The sequence below is a fragment of the Stenella coeruleoalba genome, assembly GCF_951394435.1.
Source record: "Stenella coeruleoalba genome assembly, chromosome: 4".
In the NCBI taxonomy this organism is placed as follows: domain Eukaryota; kingdom Metazoa; phylum Chordata; class Mammalia; order Artiodactyla; family Delphinidae; genus Stenella; species Stenella coeruleoalba.
Window position 1 is genome coordinate 63,966,183 of NC_137149.1, and position 15,560 is coordinate 63,981,742.

Sequence of the window (15,560 nt, forward strand, 5' to 3'; positions counted from 1 at the left end):
GTAAAGAAATTCTATGAACAATTATATGCCAATAAATTAGATAACTTAGATGAAGTGCATAAATTTCTAGAAAGACACAAACTACTGAAACTGACTTAAGAAACAGAACCTTAAAATTTGTGAATCACTGTTGTATCCCTGAAACTTACATAATATTGTAAATCAACTATACTCCAATTAAAAAAGAATAGAGGGCTTCCCTGGTGGCACAGTGGTTGAGAGTCCGCCTGCTGATGCAGGGGACACGGGTTCGTGCCCCCGTCCGGGAGGATCCTGCATGCCACGGAGCGGCTGGGCCCATGAGCCATGGCCGCTGAGCCTGCGCGTCCGGAGCCTGTGCTCCGCAACGGGAGAGGCCACAGCAGTGAGAGGCCCGTGTACCACATAAAAAAAAAAAAAAAGAAAATATGAATAAACCTATAACAAAGGAAGAGACTGAATTATCAAAAACTAGAAACAAAGAAAAGCCCAGGCCCAGATGTCTTTATTGCTGAATTGTACTGAACATGTAAAGAATACCAATTTTCCCAGAAGTCTTCCCAACAATGAAAGATGGTAAAACACTTCCAACTCATTTTATGAAGTCAGTATTATCCTGATACCAAAACTAGACAAAAAAATCACAAGAAAACTACAGACCAGTATCTCTTATGACTATGGATGCAAAAATCTTCAACAGCATACTAGCAAACCAAATCTTCAACAGATAAAAAGAATTCTATTATAACCAAGTGAGATTTATGCCAAGAATGCAGTGTTGGTTTAACATTTGAAAATCAATTAATGTAATACATTATATCAGTAGAATAAAAAACAACAATCACATGATGCTTAATAGATGCAAAAAAGCATTTCACAAAATCTGACACCCTTTGATGATAAAAATACTCAAGAAACTAGGAATAGAAGAGAAATTCCTCAGCAAGATAAAGGGCATTCATGAAAAATCCACAGTCAATATCATACTTCAAGGTGGAAAACTGGATGCTTAAGATTAAGAACAAGACAAGGATGTCTGCTTTCACCACTCCTGTTTGACATTATACTGAAGGTTCTAGCCAGGGCAGCTGGACAGATAAAGACATAAAAGGCATCTATTAGAAAAGAAGTAAAGTTATCTCTATTCACAGATTACATGATTTTGCACATAAAAACTCCTCTTAAGGAATTTATTAAAACCAATTAGAACTAATAAGTTTAGCAAAGTTGCATAATACAAAATCAATATACAAAAATCAATTAAATTTCTAAATACTTGGAGTGAAAAATCTGAAAATGAAATTAAGAAAACAATTCCATTTACAATAGCATTAAAAGAATAAATTATATTAGGAATAAGTTCAACAAAAGAAGTGTAAAACTTATACTCTGAAAACTACAAACACTGTTGAAAGAAGTCAAAGATCTAAATAAATGAAGAAACATCCCACGTTCATGGACTAGAAGACTTAGCATTGTTAGGATGGCAACAGTCCCCAAACTGATATATAGATTCAATGCAATCCTCATCAGAATCCAAGCTGATTTCTTTGTAGAAGGTGACATGCTGATTCTAAAGTTCATGCAGAATAGTTAATCCTGAGAAAGAACAAAGTAGGAGGATTCACATTTCCTGATTTCAAAACTTACTGCAAAGCAACACCAATTAATATGGTGTATAAAGTTCTCATCACAGACCCCTGTGGAAGGCAGCCGAATAGAAGGACTTGTGCTCACCTCCTCTTGCGAGAGCACTGAAATCACAACTAACTGCTGAACAACCATTGATAGAAGACACTGGAACCCACCAAAAAAGATACCCCATGTCCAAAGATAAAGGAGAAACTGCAATGAGATGGTAGGAGGGGCACAATCACGATAAATCAAATCCCAAAGCCATGGGTGGGCGACCCACAAACTGGAGAATAATTATACTACAGAAATTTTCCCACTGGAGTGAAGGTTCTGAGCCCCACATCAGGCTTCCCAGCCTGGGGGTCCGGCAACAGGACTAGGAATCCCCAGGGAATGTGCAAGTGGGATTTGACTGCAGGACTTCCACAGGACTGGGGAAAACAAAGCTCTCATCACAAGGAAAAGAAACATTTAAAAAATCTATACAAGTTGATGGATGTTAACTAAACTTACCATGGTAATCATTTCACAATATATGTAAACCATTTGGCACATCTCAAACTTATACAACGCTGTATGTCAATTATATCTCAATAAAACTTGGGGGGGAAAGTGTGGTACTGGGCACAAGGACAGACTTACAAACCAGTGGAATAGAATTAAGAGTCCAAAAAGAAACGCATACAGCAATGGTCAACTAATTTTCAACAAACGTGCCAAAGCCATCCAATGGGGAAAGAACAGCCTTTTCAATAAATGGTGCTGGAACAACCAGACATCCACATGCAAAAGAATTAACTTGGGGCTTCCCTGGTGGCGCAGTGGTTGAGAGTCCGCCTGCCGATGCAGGGGACACGGGTTCGTGCCCCGGTCCGGGAGGATCCCACATGCATCAGAGCGGCTGGGCCTGTGAGCCATGGCCGCTGGGCCTGCGCGTCCGGAGCCTGTGCTCCGCAGCGGGAGAGGCCACAACAGTGAGAGGCCCGCGTACCGCAAAAAAAAAAAAAAAAAAATTATAAAATAAAAAAATAAAAAAAAAAGAATTAACTTGGACCCTTACTTCAAACCATACACAAAACAAATTTTGACCAATTTAAATTTTTGAACAATTTGACCAAAACAGATTAAGGACCTAAATGTAAGAGATAACACTGTAAAACTCTTAGAAGAAAACAGTCATATATCTTTGTGACCTTAATTTAGGCAATGGTTTCTTAGATATGATACCAAAAGTGTGACAAAAAGAAAAACCAAAATAGATAAATTGGACTTCATCAAGATAAAAAACGTTTGTACTTCAAAGGACATCACCGGGCTTCCCTGGTGGCGCAGTGGTTAGGAATCTGCCTGCCAATGCAGGGGACACGGGTTCGAGCCCTGGTCTGGGAAGATCCCACATGCCACGGAGCAACTAAGCCCGTGCACCACAACTACTGAGCCTGCACCCTAGAGCCCGTGAGCCACAACTACTGAGCTTGCGTGCCACACTACTGAAGCCAGCGTACCTAGAGCCCTTGCTCTGCAACAAAAAGCGAAGCCACTGCAGTGAGATGCCCGTGCACCACAATGAAGAGTAGGCCTCGCCTGCGGCAACTAGAGAATGCCTACGCAGCAATGAAGACTCAACACAGCCAAAAATAAATAAATGAATGAATTAATTTATTTTTTAAAAAAAGGACATCACCAAGAAAGTGAAAAGACAACCCACAGAAGAAAATTCTTGCAAATCATATAACTGATAAGGAACTCATATCCAGAATATTTATATATATGAAACACTTACAATTCAATAAGAAGACAAATAACCCAATTTAAAATGGAATAAAGATCTGAATAGATATTTCTCCAAAAAAGATACACAAATGGCTAATAAGCACATGAAAAGATTCTTGACATCATTAGTTATCAGGAAAACGCAATTAAAACTACAATAAAACACCACTACACATCCACTAGGTTGGCTAGAATCAAAAATTACACAGATAAGAAAATTATAAGTGTTGATGAGGATGTGAAGAAATTGGAACCCTCATACACTACTGATGAGAATATAAAATGGTGCACTTTGGAAAAGTTTGTCAGTTCCTCAAATGAGTTACATATGACCTAACAATTAAGTAAAAATGTCTACACTAAAACTTGTACATGAATATTTATAGCAGCATTATTCCTAATAGCCAAAAGGTGGAATCAACCCAAATGTCCATCAACTGATGAATGGATAAACAAAATTTCATACATCCACACAATGGAATATTATTTGGCTGTAAAAAGGAATGAAGTACTGATGCTACAAAATGGATGAACCTTGAAAACATTATCTTAAGTTAAAGAAACCAGTCATGAAAGACCAACATGTTATATAATTCCAATTATATGATATGTCCAAATCAGGGAAATGTGCAGAGACAGAAAGCAATTTAGTGATTGCTTAGGGCTGGAGGGGCATATGGGAATGACAGCTAAAGGGCAGGTGGTTTCTTTTTGAGAAGATAAAATTGCTCTAGGGCAGGGATCCCCAACCCCCATTAGGAACCGGGCCACACAGCAGGAGGTGAGCCGCGGGCGAAAGATCGAAACTTCATCTGTATTTACAGCTGCTCCCCATCGCTCGCATTATCACCTGAGCTCTGCCTCCTGTCAGATCAGCAGCAGCATTAGATTGTCATAGGAGCACGAACCCTACTGTGAACCGCGCACGTGAGGGATCTAGGTTGTGTGCTCCTTATGAGAATCTAATGCCTGATGATCTGAGGTGGAGCTGAGGCAGTGATGCTAGCGCTGGGGAGTGGCTGCAAATACAGATTATCATTAGCATCATGAGACTTCAACTTCCAATGCAGGGGGTGTGGGTTTGATCCCTGGTTGGGGAGCTAAGACCCCACAAGCCTCACGGCCAAAAATATCAAAACATAAAGCAGAAGCAATACTGTAATAAATGCAATAAAAAAGACTTCAAAAATGGTCCACATCAAAAAAATCTTAAAAAAAAAAATCCTATCAGTGAGTGGCAAGTGACAGCTAAGCTGCATCTGGTGGCAGGCTTTACAGTGGCAAGTGAGTGGACGTACTTCAATTGTACAGCTGCATATGGTGGCAGGCTTTAAGTCAGAATCCGACACTTATTTTAGTCTGCGCGTGGCCCACCATTATTTTATTTACCACTTCCGTCCGTGCCTCTTTCCCACACTGTGCACTTGTCTCAGTCAGTCTGGTAAGCCCACAAGCTAATCCTAGCCAAAATGAGTAAAAAACAAACACCACTGGAGAGCTTCTTGGAAAAGGGGGAAAGACCCAATGATGAGACAGCAGAAGACTTTAAGACTGCCAACAAAAAGAAAGCTGCATTTAAAAGAAAATACCAAGAGTCCTACTTAAATTACGGGTTCACTGCAACAGGTGATTCACATTCTCCAAGCCCACTTTGTATAACATGTGGCGACTGGCTACCCAACGAAGCCATGAAACCTTCAAAACTGCTTTGCCACATGGAGACCAAGCACCCTGCATCAAAAGACAAGCCTTTGGAATTGTTCAAAAGAAAAAAAAATGTGAACACAAAGAACAGGAGCAATTATTGAAGGCCAACACTTCATCAAATGTGTCTGCACTGAGAGCATCATTCTTAGTGGCTAACCACATTGCTAAAGCTAAGAAGCCCTTTACTATCGGTGAAGCGTTGATCGTGCCTGCTGCTAAGGACATCTGTCAAGAACTTTTAGGAGAGGCTGCAGTTTCAAAGGTGGCACATGTTCCTCTTTCAGCTAGCACCATAACTAGACAAATTGATGAAATAGCAGAGGATACTGAGGCACATTGTTAGAGAGGATTAATGAATCACCATGGTACGCAATCCAAGCTGAGTCTACTGATGTTGACAACAAGGCAACAATGCTTGTTTTTGTGATATATATTTTTCAGGAGGATGTGCATGAGGATATGTTATGTGCACTTTTGTTGCCAACCAACACCACAGCTGCAGAACTATTCAAGTCTTTGAATGATTACATATCAGGAAAACTGAACTGGTCATTTTGTGTCAGTATATGCATGGACAGAGTGGCTGCCATGACTGGACGGCTTTCTGGTTTTACTACTCGGGTCATAGAGATCGCTTCTGAATGTGAGTCTACATGCTGTCTCATCCATAGAGAAATGCTGGCTAGCCGAAAAATGTCACGTGAACTTAACAACATTTTACAGGATGTGATTAAAATTATCAACCACATTAAAGTACATGCCCTTAACTCACATCTGTTCATGCAGCTCTGTGAGATGGCTTTCTAAAGGTAGATCACTGGACAGAGTTTTTGAGTTAAGAGAGCCACTCCAGCGATTTCTTTTAGAAAAACAGTCACCAGTGGCAGCACGTTTCAGTGACAAAGAATGGGTCGCAAAACTTGCTTACTTGTGTGACATATTCAACCTGCTCAATGAACTCTGTCACTTCAGGGGAGAATGACAACTGTGTTCAAGTCGGCAGATAAAGTGGCTGCATTCAAAGCCAAACTGGAATTACGGGGGCGACAAGTGAACATTGGGATTTTTGACATGTTTCAAACATTAGCAGAGATTTTGAAAGAGACTGAGCCAGGGCCTTCTTTCTCCCAGCTGGTGCATCATCATCACCTATCTCAGCTTTCAGAAGAGTTTGAGCATTACTTCCCAAGCACAAAAGACCCCCGAACTGGGAAGGAATGGATCTGCGACCCATTTGTGAATAAGCCAGGTGAATCGACTTTGTCCGTGCGAGAAGAGGATCAACTGCTTGAGATGGCAAATGACGGTGCCCTTAAAAATATGTCTGAGACAACTTCAAATCTCTATACCTTCTGGATTAAAGTCAAGGTGGAATATCCTGAGATTGCCACAAAAGCACTGAAAAGCCTGCTTCGATTTACAACATCCTATCTTTGTGAAGCAGGGTTTTCTGCAGTGACAGCAGCCAAAATGAGATTACAGAGTAGACTGGGCATAAGCAAGACACTTTGGGTGTCACTGTCTCCCATCATCCCAGATGTGACCATCTAGTTGCAGGAAAACAAGCTCAGGCCTCCCACTGATTCTGCACTATGGGGAGTTGTATAATTATTTCATTATATATTAAAATGTAATAATAATAGAAATAAAGTGCACAATGAAAGTAATACACTTGAATCATCCCAAAACAATTCCCTCACCGTCCGTGGAAAAAACCGTCTTCCACAGTCCTTGGTGCCAAAACGGTTGGGGACCGCTGCTCTAGGGAATTCCCTGGTGGTCCAGTGGTTAGGACTCCGCACTCTCACTGCTGAGGGTGCGGGTTCAATCCCTGGTTGGGGAATTAAGATCCCGCAAGCCACACATTGCAGGTTGCATGTATCTGTGAATATACTAAAACCAGTGATTGTACACTTTAAATAGGTGAATTGTACACTTTAAATCGGTGAATTGCATGGTATACGAATTACCTCTCAATAAGGATGTTTTTAAAACAAGACAATACAGATGAATAAAAATGAACTAGAGAGGACTTCCCTAATGGCACAGTGGTTAAGAATCCACCTGCCAGTGCAGGAGACACTGGTTCGATCCCTGGTCCAGGAAGATCCCACATGCCGCAGAGCAACTAAGCCCGTGAGCCACAACTACTGAGCCTACATGCCACAACTACTGAAGCCCGCAGGCCTAGAGCCCGAGCTCCGCAACAAGAGAAGCCACCGCAATGAGAAGCCCATGCACTTCAACGAAGAGTAGTCCCCGCTCACTGCAACTAGAGAAAGCCCCCGCACAGCAATGAAGACCCAACGCAGCCCAAAATAAATGAATAAATAAATTTATTTTAAAAAATGAACTGGAGAGATAAAAGCCTCATATCTTTCCAAAAAAATATTCTTTTAAATGTTAAGGTCCCTTTAAGGCAATGAAAAAGGTTCAACTGAGAGAGCTGTGATTTACAAGCCACCTTCCAACATCAGGAAAGAGAATAACTGAAAGGGAAGACACATAATCGCCCTAGACAATGTAAGCCAAGTAAGCTATCCATGGCTTTTTCTATATAACCACTGGGCATTGACATCTATAGCATATAGACTTCTCTTCCTCCTGTAAGTTCTAAGCAAACATAGAGGGGCAAAAAAGAGTCACCCAGAGAAACTAAGGGAGACCGCAAAGGTTCAAAGACAGGACAATCTTTTGCAAGGCAAAATGCATGCCTTTTACAAAGTGAAAAAGTCCCAAGGAATTGTAAGACCACAAAACTAAAGCCTAGGCCTGGGGGGAAAAACACATTAGCTTGTAGTGTGTGTAGTCTATAACCCTTAACTATGACTATGGGGGAGGGAGGGAAAGAGTCTTAACATACCCATTCTCAACAGAGGAAAAAACTTCAAAGAAAAGATTTTATATAGGTTACATTGTTGGTAAGAAGAGGATCCAGGATTTAGATGTAAATCTTCAGATTCTCAATTCAGAATTCCCAGACTAAGAATTTAAATTTACAATTCACTCTAGATCAAAGACCCAATTAATATCCCAGCATTATACTTCCTTATTCACAGAGTGACTACATGCCCCAATTTGCCTCAAATAGTTCATACCTGTTGTCTCAGAATTACTGAAAGCATCTCTCACTCATTTATCTCATCAATGTTTTTCATCTTCATCCTACTTGAGTCACATCTTGAACCTCATTACAAAGTGTTTTACCTCTTAAAAAGTTCCCTTTTTAGGGACTTCCCTGGTGGTCCAGTGGTTTAAAATCCTTTTAGAACATTCCACCCCTAACTCCTTCATTTTTTATTCTCACTAAATCTACTCATTGCCTTCAATATGAATTCTAAATCTTCAATCATATTCTACAGGCCCCTCCTGCCTTACTTACCTCCCTGTCTGCCTACACCCAAGTGTAGCCATTTCAGTCAAACTCTAATAGTATTGCGCCTACAGCCATCCCAGATTTTGGTAATTTTTTGATTGTCAATCTCCAATCCACAGTGGTTCCTATTGGCTGAGTCCACTGAGACAACAATGCTAAGGACTGATGAGCATACACACTCATTCTACCCTGATCTCTGAAACTGATCTCCTCCTTAGAGCACAAAAAGAACACAAATTAAATTCTGGATTTATTCAGACCATGTGTGTGAGTTCTGTTCTACCTCTCAATGGATATGTGACTTGAATAAATAAATAAGTCCTTCTTTGTCTATAAAACAAAGATAATAATACAATCTTAAAAGATTATATTTTGAGATAACAGACATGAAGTTCCCAGCCTAGTGTCTGGCATACATGGGTCCATGATAAATTTAAATTACCATATTTATTAATTATAACACCCAAATTTTAAGATGTCTGATACTCAGATGTGTCTTAAAAATCAGTGATCTTAGAAAAAGTCACAGCTGGAAGTAAGTGTAAGAAGTGCTGTTGCTCGCGCTTGTATAAACTTCAGTTTGAAAACCCTGAGCTGACAATGCCTGACAATATCTAGAAAAGCACTAGCACCAAATCCTGCAGCATTAAGTGTTTAATGACTTGGAAGAACATCTCAGAAACAACATTGGGGCACTTTTTAAAAAAATATCTTTATTGGAGTATAACTGCTTTACAATGGTGTGTTAGTTTCTGCTGTACAACAAAGTGAATCAGCTGTAAGTATACATATATCCCCACATCCCCTCCCTCTTGAGCCTCCCTCACCCTCCTTATCCCACCCCTCTAGGTCATCACAAAGCATCAAGCTGATCTCCCTGTGCTATGCAGCAGCTTCCCACTAGCCATCCATTTTACATTTGGTAGTGTACATATATCAATGTTACTCTCTCACTTCGTCCCAGCTTCCTCTTCCCCCGCTGTGTCCTCAAGTCCGTTCTCTATGTCTGCGTCTTCATTCCTGCCCTGGCACCGGGTTCATCGGTACTGTTTTTGTAGATTCCGTATATGTGCATTAGCATACGGTATTTGTTTTTCTCTTTCTGACTTACTTCACTCTGTATGACAGACTCTAGGTCCACCCACCTCATTACAAATAACTCAATTTCATTCCTTTTTATGGCTGAGTAATATTCCATTGTATATATGTGCCATATCTTCTTCATCCATTCATCTGTCGATGTACATTTAGATTGCTTCCAAGTCCTGGCTATTGTAAATAGTGCTACAATGAACACTGTGGTACATGACTCTTTTTGAATTATGGTTTTCTCAGGGTATATGCCCAGTAGTGGGATTGCTGGGTCATATGGTAGTTCTATTTGTAGTTTTTTAAGGAACCTCCATACTGATCTCCACAGTAGCTGTATCAATTTACATTCCCACCAACAGTGCAGGAGGGTTCCCTTTTCTCCACACCCTCTCCAGCATTTACTGTTTCTAGATTTTTTTGACGATGGCCATTCTGACCAGTGTGAGGTGATACCTCACTGTGGTTTTGATTTGCATTTCTCTAATGATTAGTGATGTTGAGCATCTTTTCGTGTGTTTGTTGGCAATCTGTATGTCTACTTTGGAGAAATGTCTATTTAGGTCTTCCACCCATTTTTGGATTGGGTTTTTTGTTTTTTTGATATTGAGCTGCATGAGCTGCTTGTATATTTTGGAGATTAATCCTCTGTCAGTTATGGGGCACTTTTTCAAGATATTCGGTATCATTAATACTTCTGACAACAATTATACTGTGTGGGAAAACACAAACATCAACATCTAGTCAAAAATAAGATTTAGAAGGGTCAAACTGAATGTGAAGATTTTTAGGACTAACAGCCAAATTATTTCAATTTTATTTTCCTTTACATGTGTAAAATATGAAATTTAAGTTAACCCTTGACTTAGACTATTCAGATGGAATAGTGTTTTAACTAAAAAACCAATAACATCACCCAGAATAGGGTATTTGTCACCTAGGGACTGGATATTGCATAACTACTGAGACTATCTGGAAAGAGGTGAGAACATCCTCATTTTTAAAAGAAGGATAGCTGTATCTTGTTAGTTGGAAACATGAACCAAGTTTTCTTGTTCTACTGAAGTTCACATATCAGAATAGTATGCTAATTATTTACACAGTGTCTCTCAACTCCAAATCCACCTCCTCTATACTCTGTTCTGATGTTGAAACTGGGATTCTGGAAAATGCATTGCCTAGACTTGACAGGAAGGTGATTAGAAGGCAGGAATAGGAAAAAGAGAATTCCTTCTTGTTTTTCTTGCGATTCCTGCAAACATCACTCCAGTAGACTCAACACCCCTTAATTGATAGTATTTGTTGTTAGTATTTTTAAACACTGAACGGCTTCAGAAAGTAGCTTTGGCTACTGGTGTGGGGCTGTTTCTCAATGAATTCAAGTTGTAACCAAAGGGCTGTTAAGCACATCTATGTGAAAATTTAACATATTTCTATAACTAACATCCACTGAATCACAAGAAATGTCAAGCTCCTTCTTCCTGTGCTGCCAAAAATTATAATAAAAACTGAGATTTCCAGTTCCATGCTCAAACTGCAATTCTAGCAGGATTTTTAGGACCTCAACACACATGCACAGGAAATTTCCACATTTCAAAGTCCATTTCAAATTGCAGTTGAGGAACTTCCACCTAACCCTTCCACTGGAGGCTATTAATATGCAATGTAATGACATGCTAAAAGGCAATTATCAAGAGAAAAATATAAAATAATTCTATAAATGCCTTCCAAGCAATGAATATGATCAATTAAAATCATATGTTCATGAACTGATATCAATATTTGGAAGTCTCTGTGTGAAAAAACATTTTCAAATGAAATACACCACATTTCACTACAGATCTGCATTAATAGGTAAACTTTTTTTTTTTTTTTTGCTGTACACGGGCCTCTCACTGTTGTGGCCTCTCCCATTGCGGAGCACAGGCTCCGGACGTGCAGGCTCAGCAGCCATGGCTCACGGGCCCAGCTGCTCCGCAGCATGTGGGATCTTCTCGGACCGGGGCATGAACCCGTGTCGCCTAGCATCAGCAGGCGGACTCTCAACCACTGCGCCACCAGGGATGCTCAATAGGTAAACATTTGAAATCAATTTTGGTGACAGAAAACACTAACTTTGAGCCCCAATTAAGTAAAATGTTAGTTCCACACCTTCCCCTCCAAAGAATTCCATTTTTCTCATTAGCAGACCTGTGTTACAAAAAAAAAAAAAGTACTGAATCACTATGTTTTGAATTTTGTTAAAAAAAAATATAAGTTCTTACTATGTAAGTACTTATACAGTATTCTCTTGACCCACAAAATAAATTTTTACTGACCCTTCACAGAAAAAAATCCACCAATCCCAGGTATATACCCAAGATAAATGAATCCTTACCACTACCAAAAACCACGTACATTATTCATAGAAGTTTTTTTCATAAAAGCAAAAAACTACTAGCCCAAATACCTATCAATAACAGTATGGATAAATAAATTTTGGTGTACTCATACAATGAAAACCACTACAACCCATAACAACATGGATGAATCTCAGACACAACATTTAGGAAAAGAGTCAGACATAAAAGAGTACATACTGCATGATTTCATTTTTTTGATGGCAAGACTAATCTAAGTTGATAAAGATCAGAAGGGTCTCTATCTCTGGGGAAGGGAACATAAGGCAGACTACTGCAGTGCCATCTTGATCTGGATAATGGCAATATGCATATACATATGTAAAAATTAATAAAATGTCATACTTAAGGTTTATGAACTTTACTATATGTAAAAATTTATATATTTTTAAAAAGAGGAAACACACACACAGTTAATGCTATATAGATCATCTCCCAAGTCCCTGTGATTTTACATTTTTCAGGCTGTATCTGTGATTGAAAATAATAGAAGAGTTATAAACTTAAGAACAAATCAATAGGAATGACCAAATTTGAAGAACACAAAGAGAAATGACTGAAAAAAGAAAAAGAGGGCTTCCCTGATGGCACACTGGTTAAGAATCCGCCTGCCAGTGCAGGGGACATGGGTTCGATCCCTGGTCCGGGAAGTTCCCACATGCCGCGGAGCAACTAAGCCCGTGTGCCACAACTACTAAGCCTGCGCTCTACAGGTCGCAAGCCACAACTACTGAGCCCACATGCCACAACTACTGAAGCCTGCGTGCCTAGAGCCCGTGCTCTGCAACAAGAGAAGCCAACGCAATGAGAAGCCTGTGCACCGCTACGAAGAGTGGCCCCCACTCACCGCAACTAGAGAAAGCCCACGCGCAGCAACGAAGACCCAATGGAGCCATAAATAAATAAATAGATTAATTAATTATTTTTAAAAAAAGAGCCCCAGTGATCTGAGGGCAATATAAATAAAATCTAACATATGTGTAAGTGGAACCTGGAAAGAGGAAAAAAGGGGGGAGAAGGAAATAAAAAAAAGAAAAAACAGCTTGACGATATCATGACCAAAAATTCCCCAAATTTGGTGAAAGACATAAATTTATAGACCCAGGAAGCTCAGTGATTCCAAAGCAAGACAAGTATTTGGGAAACACAAACCTCAAGGCATCACAATGAAACTGCTGTACATCAAAGAAAAAGAGACACCTTTCAAAAGCAGCCAGAAAAAAATCTCACATTACATACAAAGAAACAAAAATACATATTATCACTGACCTCTCATCTGAAGCACTGGAGAACACAAGACAGTGGAATTGCATCTTTAAAGCACTGAAACTGTCAACCCAGAATTTTATATCCAAAATGTAATATCCTTCAGAAATGAAGGTTAAATAAACATTTTCAGACAAATGAAAACTAAGTGAAATTATCTCAGCAAATCTTCACTAAAAGAAACACTAAAAGGAAGTTTCTCAGGCTGAAGGGATATATCATCAGGTGGAAAATCCAACATTTGAGAAAAAATGAAAAAAAGCACAAAAAATGGTAATAAGTGCATAAATATAAAAGACTACTTCCCTTGCATTTATTTAAAATACATATAACTGTTTAATGTGGGGTTTATAATGCATGTATAGCATAAAGGGTGGGGCTGTGATAAATGGACCCATGCTAATGAAAGGTTCTTACATTTTACATGAAGTAGCAGAAAAATAAAAGTCTAAGACTATAAACAGTTAAGGATATGTATTGCAATCCCTGTACAACACAACCAGACAGACAGACATAGCCAGACAGATACACACACACAGAGTGTAAAGATATACCTATAAAATCAAAAATAATTAAAATGGAATTCTAAAAAATAGCAAATTAAGATAAAAGGCAGGGCTCCTTCCCCGGTGGTCCAGTGCCTAAGATTCTGCACTCCCAATGCAGGGGGCCTGGGTTTGACCCCTGGTCAGGGAACTAGATCCCACATGCCACAACTAAAAGATCTTGCATCCCACAACAAAAGATTCTGCATGCCACAACCAGAAGAATCCCATGTGCCACAATTAAGACTGGACACAGGGCTTCCCTGGTGGCACAGTGGTTAAGAATCTGCCTGCCAATGCAGGGGACATGGATTCCATCCCTGGTCTGGGAAGATCCCACGTGCCGCAGAGCAACTAAGCCCGTGTGCCACAACTACTGAGCCTGTGCTCTAGAGCCCAAGAGCCACAACTACTGAGCCCACGTGCCTAGAGCCCATGCTCCTCAACAAGAGAAGCCTGTGCACCACAACCAAGAGTAGCCCCTGCTCCCTGCAACTAGAGAAAGCCGCACACAGCAACAAAGACCCAACACAGTCAAAAATAAATAAAAATTAAAAAAAAAAGACCGGATGCAGCCAAATAAAATATAAATCAACAAATATATTTTTTAAAAGATAAAAGGCAGGAAAAGAGGGGAACAACAATAGATGAGACAAAAGGAAAGTACAGGGCTTCCCTGGTGGCGCAGTGGTTGAGAGTCCGCCTGCCGATGCAGGGGACACGGGTTCGTGCCCCGGTCTGGGAAGATCCCACATGCCGCGGAGTGGCTGGGCCCGTGAGCCATGGCCGCTGGGCCTGCACGTCCAGAGCCTGTGCTCTGCAACGGAAGAAGCCACAACAGTGAGAGGCCCGCGTACCGCAAAAAAGAAAAAAAAAAGGAAAAGTACAAAATGGTAGACATATATCATCCAACCACATCAATAATATTAAATGTGAGTTATACACTCCAATTTAAAGGCAAAGATTGTCAAAATAGATTAAATATTTAAATATTAAAAAAAAAATTTTAAAGCATGACCCAACCATATGCCAGATGCATTTAAAATATAAAGACACATAAGTTGAAAACAAAAGGGTATAAAAACATATAATGCATACAGAAACTGTAAAAGGTGCAATTTAGACATCAGGAACATTTCATAATGCTAAAAGGGTCAACTCTTGGTAATGTCTAACAATCCTAAATGCACACGTGCCTAACAATAGAATTTCAAAATAAATGAAAGAATAACTGACAGATTTAAAGGGAGAAACAGACAATTCCACAATCACAATTTGAGGCTTTATCACTCTTTCTCAGCAACAGAACTAGATCAAAACTTTTCAGAATTAGAAAAGACTTGATGATGAATAACGATCTCAATCTCCTGGCTTAAAGAACATTACTTGACCCTATAGAACACTACATTCAACAACAGCAAAACATACATTCTTTTCAGGTATACATGGTATGTCTGCCAGGATAGGCCATGTACTGGGCCAAAAAAACAAAGCTTAATAGGTTTCAAAAGACTAGATCTTAAAAGTACGCTTTCTGGGGGACTTCCATGGTGGCACAGTGGTTGAGAATCCACCTGCCAATGCAGGGGACATGGATTCGATTCCTGGTCTGGGAAGATCCCACATCCCGTGGAGCAGCTAAGCCCACATGCCACAACTACTGAGCCTGTGCTCTAGAGCCTGTGCTCCGCAACAAGAGAAGACACCGCAATGAGAAGCCCACACACTGCAACTATCAGTAGCCCCTGCTCACTGCAACTAGAGAAAGCCTGCACACAGCAATGAAGACCC

At 40.0% G+C, this 15,560-nt stretch overlaps 2 protein-coding genes across 8 annotated transcripts in view; one reads left to right on the plus strand and one right to left on the minus strand.

Annotated features, from left to right (window-relative positions):
• The window catches only part of LOC307185216 (SCAN domain-containing protein 3-like), a 546,171-nt gene extending 539,499 nt beyond the window's left edge, over nt 1-6,672 (plus strand). Inside the window, exon 2 of the mRNA XM_079919125.1 lies at nt 5,536-6,672. Within this exon, the coding sequence (XP_079775251.1) occupies nt 6,073-6,645 (573 nt within the window). The 5' untranslated portion in view covers nt 5,536-6,072 and the 3' untranslated portion in view covers nt 6,646-6,672. The remainder of the gene's footprint in view (nt 1-5,535) is intronic.
• The window catches only part of PDS5A (PDS5 cohesin associated factor A), a 128,497-nt gene that overhangs the window by 99,668 nt on the left and 13,269 nt on the right, over nt 1-15,560 (minus strand). The window lies entirely within an intron of this gene.